A 15535-nucleotide genomic window follows, 5' to 3' on the forward strand; every position below is an offset into this window, starting at 1 on the left:
AGTTTTCTTGGCAACAAGAGAGGGTCAGTGTGTTCCATCCGTTTAAACTGAACTTGTGGTTGAAAATACATAAACGGGCCTAAATGAGGCTCTTTCTCCCCCACCCAGAGGCCCCCACTTGTGGAAAGTTGAAACCAATGCTGTGCTTGGAAGAGCATTGCAGTGCTTCTTATCTGTGAGACTTCAGTGTGTGGAGATTATCAGGCTCAGTAAGGGGCAAATACATGGATTTGTAGAGGCCTGGGCAATATTGTGATACTAGCCCAGTTGGGAGGGGACCCCAGGGTCAGGGTCTATAGAAAAGGCTCTGAGGCTATTCACATGCGCATGCAAAACAGGCTAAGGGTATACAGCCAGTTTTGTACACGCGCACAAACCGCCAGGATCGGGCCTGATCCCGGCAGCACCACGGCAGCAAACCTACTTATGGAGCCACCCTTCAAAATGAGGTTAAAGGAGTGAGAGCTCCCTTAACCTCATTTTTTTGCTCGAATGTTAGCTGTAGCTGCAAGCAGCCATGGCTTGAAGACTTGGAGAGGGGAGGGGGATCCCCATAAGGCACTGTACACTCGCACAGTGCATTATTGGAGATCCAGGGGGCAAAGTGACAGTCTCAGCACCCTGACCCTCGGAGGTACTGGCAGCAGCCAGTCCTTGTATGGGTGAGCAATCTGCCCACCAACCCAGGGACAGCGGAATGATCGTCTGCAGGAAGGTGTTTCCTCCCCACAAACCCGGTAGCCCTTTCTCACTGCTTATGAGGAAGGGCTCTCTGTCTAACTCAGTCCAGGCTCAGGCTGACCACTCTCACTGAAGCTATTCCTGGAAATTCTCCCCACCCCAATATTGTTCATGATATCAGGGCATTAAAATCTCCAGGATGGCTTTCAATAGTCACCTGGAGATGGGTGCCAGTTCCTGGAAACCCCAGGCCAATCCTGGAGGGCTGGCAACCCTAATCCAGACTATAACTCAAAACACAGAAAGAGGCCCAGCAGACAACTGAAGAAAGGGAAGTGAAGAGGGAAACATCCTCCCCAGCTGCTCCAGCACATCACTTGATAGCATGTAGGGACTGTTCATCTAAATGGCCCCTAAACACACACAAAGTACTTGTTTAAACAAGTATTTGGTGAGTTTAGGGGCCATTTGGATTAAATGCCACGTGTTCCATGGATGTGTTCGGTGGGTGTCAGGGCATTGGTGGAGGATGCCCACAACACTATTTCACAAACAAAACAAATCTACAATTCAAGGAAGTAAGGCACCCAAGTTCTGCTTTTGTCAATCCAGCAAAACCAGATAGTATTAGCAGCAATAGCACAGCATATTATATTCAGTGCTGCTGAGAAAAGAAAAACACAAAATCAACCTTTCATCCTTCCTCTTTTGATATATCTTCTTCAAGAGAGGGATAAGGGTGCTCTCTGCCTCCCAGTCCCTTTGAATACATTTTGAAATTCCCTCCTTTTGTGTTCCCTCCTCCTCCCTTCCCCCAGCCAATAGAGGCATGGTTGCCCATAACAACACTTGATTTGGATGATAACAAGCCAACCAAGAAGCAAGGACATCACAAGCCAATGAGAAGCTAGTGCCAGAAAACTAATCAGCAAGGGGGAAACAGGCCTCCAAAATGGCATTTGGAACATCGAAATGTTCAGATCAAAATAGGGTTGTTTTGTTCTGAGCTCGAAACTGACCCTTTATTTGAAGGGCATTCTTTTTTTAGCTCAAAACACTCGAACAGCCTGTTTTGAGTCGGAACATTTCGTCGATGAAACGTTGTGCATATCTCTACTGCTCTACTAAGATCTCCTTGAACGTGGTACCATCTGCTCTACCACTTAACTATGGTCCCATCCCCATTAACTGCTTACAGCAGAAACTATGGTCACTACCTACACTTGGTATGTAGGTCCAGGAAACCTTTCCAGGTGGACAGTGAATGAGGAGCAAGATGACAACGGCTAACAGCTCAGCTCCCAAGCTCCTGCTTCTATCTGGCCTTTCCTCACTTCCTGGGCATGCCTTCCAAGGGATTGACCCCAAGGGAGAAAATGATTTTGGAAAAGTCCTACCAGCAAGAGCCCTCCTAAGGACACAGTGGGGGGAAAGCAGGAAAGAAAAAACAGCTGCTTATTGAAAACCTCCCCCTCCCCACAGAGGCAATGATGGGAGCTTCATTTACTGTGAGTACCAAGAATAGCTTCACAGTCCTGGCCACGGAAGTTCCCACACCCACACCCAAGGGAATTGTTTCACACAAGCCAGCACCTCAGAAGACAGATACAAAACAAACTACCTTGAAACTGTCTCATCAAAGGGCCGAACAGAAAAACTTGAAACAAGGGGCTGGGGTTTGTATAGCTCCTGACCATGCACCTTATTCCTCACCCGACCTTGTAACCCAGCCCCTAAGCAATGCCTGTTTAATTTCGGCTGAATCTTTGATAATTATACTGGGAAGATTAAATGAAATCGGAGGGAAATTAGATTATTTAACACAGGGCCCATTTCACTGCTATTAACCAACAAGGGGTTTAAAGCTCAGCTGACGTCAACAGTTCCTGGCTAGCTCCTCCTTCTGTGTCTGATTCACTACACAGGACACATCCTGAAGTCTTTGGAAATAACAGAGATACAAAGCTGCACAGAATTTTGCAGACCTACAAAATTCTTATTCAATTCCCTCGGAAGGGCTGTCATTTATGGGCAAGAAAAATATATATTCTCGCTTCCTGCTCTGAACTTTTAAAGCACCAAATCGGATCCATAGAGTTGGAGAGCTTTCACTACCTGCCAACTCAATCAGATCATAAAAGACTATTTTTAACTTTTATAACAGCCTGTGTGCCTTCACAACTCCTATGATCTGCCCAGCTTCTAAGGCAATTTAATTTAAGTTCTCATCGCATCTTTAGGAACCTTGGCACTAGATCATTAATCATGGGCTTGCTAGTTACCAACAACAATAAACCTCTCAACTACTCTACCAATAAGTTACCTCTCCCCAGCCGCATCAACTCTTCACAAGCTGAGCCACTGAAGGCTAAATTAAGGCCAGAAGTATTTAGCCATAACAAACTTTCTGGCCAAGATAAGTGCTAACCTACTCTCTCTGCAGAGAGAGCTAATTCCCAGCCCCACAGCCAGGATGATATCCTGCACTTAAAAAAATAAGCTCACTGAGCTTATGCAGAGACTAAGCCCACTGCCAACGATACAAGGGAATGTGTGCCTAGACTCAGATACTGAAAGCGAGCTGGAACAGGAAATGGAAGTTCAACCATTATATGCTATAGCAAGACACTCCAGCTCCGCAATTCCATCACCAGGCCATGGCCCAAATGGCCCAAATAGCTACAGCCAGACCACCCTGCTGGAAATGTTTTCCCCTCCTAAACAGCTCCTTAAAGTACATCCCTTGGACTTTGAAATTGAATCCGAAATGGAATCTGAATGAGAAAGTGGATGTGAACCTGACTGTACCCGATCCCCCAGGCATTCTCCTGCCTCCACTGGATGCCTCAGGACAATCAGTACAAAGGCCCCAGACAGACATGGCAGACATGCATCCAGGATTGCTTCTTGCCTCAGACCCCAAAATAGTGCACCCCTGCAACAGCATCATCACCACTCCAAACCTTGGTTTGATAAGGACTGTGTTGACACTTAAAAAAAAAAAGCTCTCACCACCCCCTATCAGGTCTATAATGCCAGCAGCGGACCAATGGCTGAGAAGGACCTCCTTCAGCAGAAGAGGAGGTACAAAGAGCTGGTGTCATGTAAGAAAAAAGAAGTCATGAAAGACAACTGGGCACGACTCATCCAGGCTGTCCAAACCAATGACTCAGCCACATTCTGACTCATCACCACGTGCAGCCATAGCAATGGCTCAACCCATCTAGATTGCCATATCCTCCCCAGGGATTTGGGGGAAACACTTCTATGAACTTTACGAGGATTCTTCTGCGGAAGGTGGACACCCTATGCAAGCTATAGCGGACACGGCTGCTTGGGCACCAGTGACAACATCTGAGATCAAGAGCCTTGTCGCCCAACTGAGAACCGGGAAGGCCTCGAGGGAGGACCTGATTCCACCTGAGGCCATTAAAAACAACCTAGATTGGTGGGCCCCCATTCTGGAGTACCATACTTAACTATTGGCTTAGACTATCTCTCTGTCCCTTAGGCCTTGCCCCCTAACCCTGAGCAATGACTTTCAATCCAGCTGGAAACAGTCAATTATGACTAAAATATTGCCCCTGGGCCTATCCCCACCACACTTAGTTAACATGGGCTATGATCTGGCCAAGGCTCTTATCAAACAGTGCATTACAGACGTAGAGTGCAAATCTGATATAGGCAAGGCCCCAGACATCCTAATCAGTGAAGGACTCAGGTATACTACCTGCCGTGGCATACCTAACACAACTGGAAGTCCTAAAGCACAGAAGGGCCTTCATGCTGGAGCGTTGCCATGTTATTCCTTCAGCCATGCTTGAGAGATTATAGAGGAAGATCCCACTCTCAGAAAGTCAATGCCCCTGTGACTCAGGGCCAGTAGAAACAACAGGGCATGTCCTCCTTCAGTGTTTGTAATACAGGGACATCCGTGCCACCTTCATCCTACCGTTATTATATAAGTATCCTGATCATACAGACCAATTTTGCACCTCTTTACTGCTATGTGATAGCAACCCCACCACAACTTACAGTGTTGCCAGGTTCTGCATTGCAGCGATTAAAATCTGGCAGATGATGGCCACTTGATCATGCTCAGTGCCCAGCTTTATGGTCTAACTCGAGCACACCTTTCCCTGCTGCCTCAGAGCGCTTCATGGCAACACAGCGCTGCTACAGTCCCACAGCTTCTTCTTGGCTTTTTATCTTGACTAAATTGATAAAACACTTACTATGTCTATAGTTGCCCTTGTATGATTATATATGTCCTTTTATGCCTCCACGTTTTTCATATAACTTTTTAATGCATTCCTGCTTCTGTCTTTTATGTCTTTTTTTTAAAAGATGTTTTTATGATTCCTTTTATAAATATTTGTACCCATTTGTTTACCATTCTTAAATACTGTTAACTGCAATTTTCAGGTCTTGGTCATTAAGGGTCATTTAGCAATAGCACTTACATTTATATACCGCTCTATAGCCGAAGCTCTCTAAGCGGTTTACAATGATTTAGCATATTGCCCCCAACATTCTGGGTACTCATTTTACCGACCTCGGAAGGATGGAAGGCTGAGTCAACCTTGAGCCCCTGGTCAGGATCGAACTTGTAACCTTCTGGTTACAGGGCGGCAGTTTTACCACTGCGCCACCAGGGGCTCTTGGTGGTGTTTGTGGTCTTTTAGTTTGTGGTCTTGCCTTATTTTAGACAGCCATTGTTTTATTTTACATTTTACTTCTATTTCTAATTTTATGGTATTTTATAATAGTCTTTCAGTATATTGTGCACTCCTAGGCTTTTTAAATATCTACTTTTACTTTTAATATGTAATATGTAATCACCCCTTGTACTTTATGCTGGTCTATGACCGTAATAAAGATTGGTTTGATTTGAGTTGATTTGATGGAAAGGAATTTCTTCTCCTTTCCCCTCTTAATGCATGCTACCCATTTAAACAATGCCAAGTGTAAAAAAATCTGTTTACTTTCTGGCAAGTTTTCCACTGACAGTTCTTCCCCAGCTGCTTTCTTTCCTGCTTGGGGGAAATATATGGGTATCCTAGCTTTGCAAACAACCTCTGCTTCTTATTGGTTCATCTTATGCTTAAGCAAGTCTTCTCTGTTTTGCTCATCTAGATTGAATGCCACCCATATTTTACCCAGCCGAAACTTTTAGAATTTTGCCAACATCATGGCATTGTCATTGTTGGATACAGCCCTTTAGGAACATGCAGAGATGAAAGCTGGTAAGATTTTGTATTTAACTGTAAGAATATTTGCATCTTTAATGGAATAGCTAGGTTTCATAACTGTTATTCCTAGAAGGTTGTCCACCCTCCCATGAAGATTCAACAACATAAAAAATAATAAAGGACTTCCCCATTGATGTGACCAAATGACTATTCCCTCTAATGTAATCCTATTGAAGTCAGTCCTGAAGGGATAGGAAGACAAAAGTACTGGTTATTTCCGCAAGCCTCATCTTAGAATGAAGTGAGTTTTGGGTAGTAGAAACTTGTTAAATAAATAAATAGAAGACGCATGCCTTTATATGAAAGTAGGAGGAATTCTTCTTAATGGTGCTGCCACCCACAGCGGCTGACAAACAGAATAAGGACACACTGATGCAGTGATAGGCGCAGGTTTTCAGCACTTCCAGACTAACTGCACTGGTGCAGCAAGGAAGCAGCAATTTTTATACCCTCCCCTTCCACAAAAAGCCCTCTGTGCCACTCAAAAATATGTCCCTGACGGGCACACAGCCCTTGGGGACATATTTGCAGGTGGCACAGAGGGCTTCCTGGGGAAGGGGAAATTGTCAAAAACTGCTGTTTCCCTGCTGCACTGGTGCAGTTAGTTGGGAAGTTCTGTTAAGTTCCTCTCCTACTGCACCAGTGCATCCTTGCTCTGTATGTCAGCCAATCTGTTTTTCAATCTGGCGCCCAATTTAATTGGAAAACAAACATTGTGATTTAATTTTATCTAACCGAGAACTGCTTCTAAAGAAGAGCAGAGCTCAAAACGCACACAACAACACTAAAACAATTTTATTTTATTTATATACCGCCCTTCCAAAATGGCTTATGGAAGTATACCAATAAAAACATTGAGCAAATCTACCAGCAACTTGGGAGTTCTTTCCCCACCTTTTTCACCTTCAATTTGTAGGTGTGGTGTCATTTTTCTCTCCTTTCCCCCCTCTCTTGTGACACATTTTTGGTCCATTTAATTGATTAAAGCTGCACACCTAGCCACACTTACCTGGGAGTAAACCTCACTAGACTTATAAGAACATAAGAACAGCCCTGCTGGATTAGACCCAAGGCTTATCTAGTCCAGCATCCTGTCTTGCACCATGGCCCACCAGCTGCCTCTGGGAAGCCGACAAGCAAGAGGTGAGGGCATGCCCTTTCTCTTGCTGTTGCTCCCCTGCAACTGGTATTCAGAGGCATCTTGCCTCTGAGGCTGGAGGTGGTCTATAGCCACCAGATTAGTAGCCATTGATAGCCCACTCCTCCATGATACATCGGACTCAAGGGGACTTCTTTTCAATATGCATAGGAGGATTGTGCTGAAAAACTCTTTTGCTCAACTAAACACTGCAGTCTTAGATAGAAGGATTTCAGACAGCTATTTTCCAACCCTGCCTGGAGGTACAAGGGACTGAACGTGGGACCTTCTGCATGCAAAGCAGTTGCTCTTCCCCTGAGCTATGGTTCTTCACCTAGCTATGCTCCTTTCCCTCTGTTTCCATATGTGGAGTTCCAGGTGGCTGGCTCAGCATTTAAACTGGGCTTTCTGCTTGCTGTACCTGCAAATATGGAGATTAAATTTCATTTGAAATCTGTTAGTATGCCAGCACTACCTGAGCTAGAGATCTCTGGCATTCTAACCAAGGGAATGGGGTTGTAATTCCATAGAAGAGCCTCTGCTTGGCATGTCTAAGGTCCAATCCGTGACACCTCCAGGAAAAAGACCCTCGTCTGAAACCTTGAAGAGATGTTGCCAGCCTGTGTAGACAATTCTGAGCTAGATGGACCAATGGTCAGGCAGCTTCCTATGTACCTAAAAGTGTATGTAGAGGTGACATGGCCCAGCTTAACATGCCAGCCACATGGAATAGTGTGGAGGTAAGAATTTCTTATGCACCAGGCATCACATTTAAACTCAGCCTTAATCTTAGTAATTTGGGGTTTGCATGACTAATTATTGTGTATTGAATTGTCCATGAGCAGTGAATTTCAACGATGATACTTTTTGACTTTTTATAACTTTCTTGAAACCTGAAGCATGTTTCTGAAAGTGTGGAATATGCTTCTCATATTTGGAAAGCTTTAAAGTGATATTTTCGTTTTGATCCATCAGTGAATCTGTAAGCTCACCTTTTGGTCCTTTCTGAAAGGAACTTTCTTCAGCTTTTTGCTGGAAAGGGAAGGGGAAAAGCAACCTTCCTGCTGCATGGTCTAAAACCACTAGGCAATTGTTGTTGGGATACTATGGGCCAAGCAGAAGGCTAACTTAAGAATTATTACACAAATCATAGGAGGAGTTGTGCTGTGCCTCAACCCATCAGTTATATACATTTTAGTAACTGATGCATTTATAATAGCGACTTTCAAAACCTGATAATAGTTTTGATCTTGGCTCAGTTCCACCCCTGCTCCATGGACTAATTTTCTTTCCATGATCTAACTCCATATATTAAGAAACTCTGTTTGTTTCCTTTTTCCTTACCACAAGGGTCAATGTATCTTCTCCTCCTCTACTGGAGGACCCCGTGCTTAATGCCATTGGAGAAAAGTACAACAAGACAGCAGCTCAGGTAGCCTTGCGCTTCAGCATCCAACGAGGGGTGGTGGTCATTCCCAAGAGCTTCAACCCAGAACGTATTAGACAAAACTTCCAGGTAAAAAACTGTCATGGATTTCAAACCAAGTTAACCTCTGAAGCAAAACATCCCACCCATTCTTCTTTATCCTCTCACCAACATATGTGTGTGTGTGGGGGGGGGGCATGCACGCATGCATGCACGCACACACTCACAGAATATCCACGTACCTCACCTACACACTCCAGCTCAAAATAATTTAGTCAGAGGGGCCAAGAACATCTCCACTCTTGCCTGGGAAACTCTATAATGCCTCCCTGACAAGGACCAGGGTTGATTTGATTTAAATCAAATCAATTTAAATCATGATTTAAATCACTTCACAGGACTCAATTTTAATTATTTAAACCACATAAATGAAAAATACACTCAGAAAAGGTTTCCTCAGGAGTGCATGAATATGTTATGTTCACTTTTGGTTTCACTTTCTATTCCCCTCCCCATCCCGTGTGTTTATATCCAGACTCCTCCTCCTTGCTCAGAACTACCCCATCCCCACAAATCTTCTATTTATTCATTGACCTCCTTTGTCTTCACACTTCTTTTTTTAGGGGTGAGCAAGGGCTTGACTGTGTGTGTGTGTGTGTGTGCGCACACACACGCGCTGCATGTACACACCTGCAGAATAGGTTGGGTCTGTTATCTCTCCTCCCCATCTACTGCTGTTAACATGTTCATAGAATATAATTATGATCAATATTCATGATATCTTTGACTAGGTTCTTTATTATTATTATTTTTTTAAAAAATCAATTTAAATTTAAAAATCTGATTCAAATTTTTTAAAATAAATAAATCATCAACTTTTATCAACCCTGACAAGGACATACACTTGCCCCTATTCAAAGAGCAGAAGGAGCCAGTGTGGTATAGTTGAAGAATAAATGGTGGGCTTGTCCTGGATCCAGCCCTCCTCTTGAGCATGCAACTTATTAAGTGAACATGGGCCAATCCTGGTCACTCTGCCTTATTTAGATCGTAGGTTGGCTGTGAGCACAAAAAGGGAATTGCCCCCATGAGCACATTAGGAGGGTAGGATACAAACCTGATAAATGGGATAGCACCCATGTTTAGCCCCCCCAAAAAAAGAGCTGGGGTACCCCCCATGAGCCCATTAGAGGAAGGGCATTCTATTCTGCATCTATTGCAATTGTCTGCAGAAGACAACTTGGGCACCTGCTTCATCTTCAGTCACAGAAAATAACTTTCCCCCCCTCCTCTTCTTGCACCAGATTTTTGACTTTTCTCTCACTGACAAAGAAATGAAGGCGATTGAAGCTCTGAATAAAAATACCCGTTATGTGGAGTTGTTAATGTAAGTACCAGCAGAATACCAGACATGCAACATGTGGAGAACTTAGCTGTTCTCTAGTGGTGGTAACTGACATGCTGTCACTCACGCTTGTATAAAGCTGGGCACTCCCTGGATTTTTAGAAACTGACGCAAAACATATGAGTATGGATCAAACTAGAAGAGGACAAACTGTTCAGCATGGGGTTCAGCCAACTAATATATATGCCCTCCTTCACCCCATGTTTGAAAGCGACATCATGTGTAAGCAGCAAGTGCGTATTTCCACATCCAGAACTGCAGCCATTTCTGGCTCTCCAGTGCGTGTCCCTGTTTGATACAGACACGCATGAGTGCCCCTGCACCCATTAGAGTTTTATGTGTACATGCGAATGTTTTGCTTGCACCCATAACAATGTAACCTTTCGACAGTTCAGGCACATTTTGGGTTGGTTTTAAAATCTCTGGCTGACATATTTCACAATGTCACACACACACGGTGGAACATAACATTTGCAGAGTTGCACACAAAAGCAAAAATTGTACATGGAGTGTACAATTACCATTGGGCTAAGGATGCTTCCATGTGGTAGGGCAGCAGTGACAGTGTCACACAGGCAAGGGGATGTACTTCCTGTTGGGATGTTTACTATTGCCGTCACTGCCACAATGGTAGCTCCGCCTCCCATATTGGTTATCTTAGTATGCCTGGACTAGTTGTTTTGGTATGTGACTTTTGATACATGGAATGTGGGTAACCGGTAGGATTGCCAACGCTCCTCACTTGTCCTGGTGTCTCTAAGAATGAGCATCAATCTTCAGGTGGCTCTTATAAGTACTGCTAGAGACCTAAATGACTTGATATTGTGCAAAATGTTGGGTGGGAGTCTTATGTAGCCTGAACTGTCATTTGTGATTTCTGGGGAAACTGGAAAAATTGTTGGTTGCTCTCAATAAAGCATTAGCAGCACAGCCTCTTTTATTTCTACAGTGCGGCTAGATCTTTCCTAAGGACTCACACCACTGAAATTTTTATTGTTAAGTCTGCGGGAGGAAATCAACTTTGAAAAAATTGTACTAATAAATGCCAGCTTCCTTTTTTAAAATGGGTTGCATGCTAGACTCCTGGAAGCTACTCAGGATATTAATGTCCTTATGTAACCAAACTAAGCAGCCAGCAGCCAGGTTGAATCCCAGTAGTTTAATTAGAGGGGGGAGCCAGATTTCATTTGGAAGCCTGGCGGTCCATTGGGGAGCAGAGCAGGCGGGAAGGGAAGGGTGCCAAACTCAAGCCAAACCAAAAAAGCCAGATCAGCTTTCTCTCAAGCAGCTGAAGAGAAATAAGTTTGTTGTGGTTTGGCTGCAGGGTTTACCACACAGAGCCAGGACATGATTTCTGAAACCACATTATTAGTCTTGATGACCGCAGTTGACAAGAACAGGCCAAATATCGTCTAGCCATCATAGACCCCAGAAGCGGGATGGGGACCCCAGCTGCTCAGTGGCAGAGAATCTGCTTAACAGACAGGGTCAGTCTCTGGGATTTCCAGGTTGAGAGAGAAAAATCCCTGCCTGCCCCTGCCAGTCAGAGCAGACAGTACTGAGCTAGAGGCACCAATGGTGTGACTCAGTAGGTGGCAACTTCCTAAGCGGAGTGGCAGAGAACATCTGCCTGTCACTGGTCTCTGCCGCTGCCCTTGCATTTTGCTTCGCCAACATCACCTCCTGAGCCAGAGTTTACTGGTGCTGCCCCACTTTCTTTCCTTCCTTTCCTCCCCTCTCCCTCCCAGAGTGCACTCTGCTTTCCCCCATGCCCCCCTCTCCCACTCCCAGTGTCCCTCTCCACTGTTCCCTTGCCCTTTCCAATGTATTATGGCTGGGGATGATTGGAGTTTTAGCTCAGCAACATCTGGAATACCACCAGTTGGGAACCCCTGACATCAGAATAAATGGGAGCAGAGTCATTTCAACCGCCCTGAGCCAGTTTTGGAAGGGCAGTATAAAAATCGAATGAATGAATAAATAATAATAATAATAAATAATAGGGCTTTCAACATCTGGAGTACTGCCAGTTGGAAAGCCTGGTGTAGATGAATTCCCTTACGAGCATACAAAATATCATCTGTGGTCTATGTATAGAGTGGTTGTGGTGATTTTCTACATGAGTTGGCACGATTAATCATCCCTTTTAATTTCTCTGCAGGTGGCAGGACCATCCTGAGTATCCCTTCCATGAAGAATACTGAGAACAAGTTGCATCCAAGAGTGTATTCTCCATTTAGTGGTCATTATTTGTTTCCTTCCTGTCTATTGTCTTGACTCTAGTAACAGCAAAACTCTGATCTCTCCCTATAGATCACATGACCACTACGCCCCCATGATACCTTCCTTGATGCATAGGGAAAATAAGGCCCATTCAGAAAAGTATTCCTAGTTCAGTGTTAAAATATACCTTTTGAAGTATGTGATTTTTACACTTTGATAGAAGAGCGAAGGATAAATGCTCTTAAAATTAGAATTTTAGAACAAAGGATCCCATTTCACTGTTTTCCCCCTTTTCTTTTCAAACTTGTCCTCTGTAACAACTATTAAAAAATATTTCTGGTTTCTGCCTAAACTCCTGATGAACCCAACCTAATGGATGCAAAGTCAGGCACTACTGTATGAGAGTGACACTCATTCCAAGCAAATCTGGATGTCAATTCTGGAAGCAGCATTTTTAATAATGTGATCAGCTTCTAGATTAGAATGTTCCCCATCTTGGGTTTTCTTGCTCCAGTTCCAATCTTGTACGGTTATAAGAAGAGAAATGATGAACTAATGCCCTATTTGCCTTCCCTGTATAGCAAAGAGAGTTATCAGTCAAGGATAGGGCCCTAGCTCAGTGGTGGAGCATGCACTACAGAAGAGCCCAGGTTCAATCCCTGGCCTCTCCAGATAGGGCTGGGAGAGGCTCCTGCCTGAAGCCTTGGAGAGCGACTGTCAGACAGTGTCAACCGGGGTTCCCAAGCTGTGGTACTCCTGATGTCACTGAACTACAACTCCCACCATCCCCAGCTTACAGTTTATCATGGCTGGGGATGGTGGGAGTTGTAGTTCAGCGACATCTGGAGTACCACAGGTGGGGAACCCCTGGTATAGACAAATACTGACTCAGACAATGGTCTGACACAGTATAAGGCAGTTGTTCCTATGTTCCTAGCAGTTGTACAAGATGGGAATGGCTTATTCTTATATTGTACAGCTGATCATCAGTAAGAGACCCACAAGTGGCATACCACTCACAGCATAGGACTTTCTCACCACCTCCTGTATCCTGCAACTTCTAGCATATCTGACACACACACACACCCGCGAAGATAGTGCGAGGTAGGGTATGGGGAGCTGCTGACTGGGGCGGGGTGTGTGTGGAAGTGTCACCAGAAATCGTACACCCACACATATGAGAGATGCCATTCTGATTGTGCAAACACTAGCTGAGATCCAATACAATGGCTACTGTAGTATAGGATAGCCCAGTTCCATTACTAGTTGTGCACAACTAATCATGCATTCAACCTCCCTTGTGCCAATGGCAATCTGCATTCCTATCTGTGTCAAAAGATGGAACTTACCAGTTCAATGGGCTCCCGACAAGCATCATATGTACAACCACTACAACTGCCAAGGTCTGTTCCTACACATAGAGCTCCCTTTGGCATTCCAGGTGTAGAGCTGCAATATAAGCAGCATTTCAAAATCAAAAGGGAGCCCTGCCACACCCTTCAAGAGCAGCAACACAAGTGTGCCACTATTTCACTATGCTATACAACCACCAAAAGGATTCAGGGAGGAAGAAACCAGAGCTTCTAAAGCAAGGCCACGATTCAGCCAAAATCCCATTTAAGCCATGGAATGTGCTAGGGGAATTTTTGTTGCTGCTGCTGTTTTAAAGATTAGAATCCTGGTGTTTGGGCTCTTATGCTGAAGCCACAGCTGGAAAGAAAGTCTGGCATGGCAAGAACGTCCAGTTTGGGTAAGACTGGCTTCAACACTTGACCAGGTGGCTCTGAAAATCACAACATAAGACAGTGAACTTGCATGCACAGGCAAGATCCAAACTCTTAAGAGAAGCTAAGATTGGACCTCTTATTTGTCTTGATGGCCCACGAGGATCAAATTCATATTTGTTCATAATGCATATTAGGCAAGATGCTACTGAGAAGGGGACAGCAAATCCTAATCTTATAAAAGGGTAAAATTTGTCAAGGAAATGCAGGAAGGGAGCAATCAGTGTTTTAATATGCTTATCTGAACAGGTTCATCCAGATGCAGTAAGAGCAAGCCATCCTGTTAGAGAGATTGAACGACTCTGTTGTCCGTTCTCTCCCCCCCCCCCCCGCCAGATCACAGGCAGACATGCACACCTAATGCTACGCCACCTATAGATCTAGATACATGTGCAGTTATTTATCCACTGGGCCAGTTCAGACAATACTTGGCCAACCAGCCAGAGCAGACATGATCAGGAAGTGGGCGCACCATGAGCACAGGTGTCCTTTCCTCCTTCTGGCACAAAAATGATTGCATGCACACCATCCGATTGTGTGCTTGGGCTGGTCAGACAAGTCCAAAGTGGCCCATTATGTTCAATGCACACACACTATAGTAAACTTCCTATCTAAACACTGCAAGGAAGCCAGTATTCACGTTCATGTTTAAAATGACATGTACACAGACACTTGTATGCACATACAACACTATGTCTGAAGAGAACTTCAGGAGGTCCCAGGCATCCCTGGAACCTTTTTCAGAGATGAATTATAAGCTCAAGTCAAAATTGATTTCGGCGATTGTTTTAGACACAGGCAGGCACATTTCCATTTCTCCATGTGGGAAGTAAAGTGCACCCTCATTCTCTATACTAGTGGGTCTCCCGAGAATCCACCTTCCACATCTCCTGGGCTAGCTGCACAAATACCTTACCTCTTACATGCTACATTAATCCAGAACACAGGCATACATTGTGAGGGGCTAACTCTCTTGGAGAGACTGAATTTTTCCCTGTGAGAGTTTTCACGAAGATCTACATGGCGGCAGCAGAGCCACTGGCAACGGTTGCACCAACGACCTGCTCACAGAATGGCGGATGCTGGGTTCTGGAAGAGCCCAGAAGGGAGGACATTCTGCAGCCTGATGTTAACTTTCTGCCCAGTGACATTCTGCCCAAGATAGACCGCTGGAACGTGCCCTTGTATCCATATGCAATGTCACTGGGTCTCCCAAAACCTCTGTCATCTACCCTCTATTAGCCCATGGAGTGTTGGGAGTACAAATCCCATCATCCCCAGCCACAGAAAGTCAATGTGACAGGGGATGATGGGAGTTGTAGTCAAACACTCCATAACCCCTGAGCTAGGTCAGCCCATCAAGAACCAAATGCAACCCCCCCCCCCAAAAAAAACCCACCAACTGTGCTTCGCACTCTCCCATGACCCAGCACTCCTTCATTTGCCAGGGTGGATGGGCTTGCTGCACGATTCATTCCGGTGCTGTAGGGAAAATAAAGGACAGAGGACTGAAATCTTGATTTCCTAAATGGAAGGCCTGCAACCTTTTGGCTGCCCAACCATGTCTCTGTGCATGCACACAATTCCATGTACATCTCTGTTATTTAAGACAGACTGATCAAGGAA

General features: G+C 44.7%; 1 protein-coding gene across 2 annotated transcripts in view; it reads left to right on the forward strand.

Moving 5' to 3' along the window:
• The window catches only part of AKR1D1 (aldo-keto reductase family 1 member D1), a 92780-nt gene extending 80303 nt beyond the window's left edge, over window positions 1–12477 (forward strand). The window contains exons 6-9 of one of the 2 annotated variants that reach the window (XM_053254835.1): window positions 5818–5927; window positions 8422–8587; window positions 9802–9884; window positions 12064–12477. In XM_053254835.1, coding sequence (XP_053110810.1) covers window positions 5818–5927; window positions 8422–8587; window positions 9802–9884; window positions 12064–12106 — 402 coding nt within the window. In that variant the 3' untranslated portion in view covers window positions 12107–12477. The remainder of the gene's footprint in view (window positions 1–5817; window positions 5928–8421; window positions 8588–9801; window positions 9885–12063) is intronic. The other variant, XM_053254836.1, reaches the window with a different exon arrangement.
• The last annotated feature ends 3058 nt before the right edge of the window (window positions 12478–15535 follow it).

Source organism: Hemicordylus capensis, chromosome 5 (genome assembly GCF_027244095.1).
Source record: "Hemicordylus capensis ecotype Gifberg chromosome 5, rHemCap1.1.pri, whole genome shotgun sequence".
NCBI lineage: Eukaryota > Metazoa > Chordata > Lepidosauria > Squamata > Cordylidae > Hemicordylus > Hemicordylus capensis.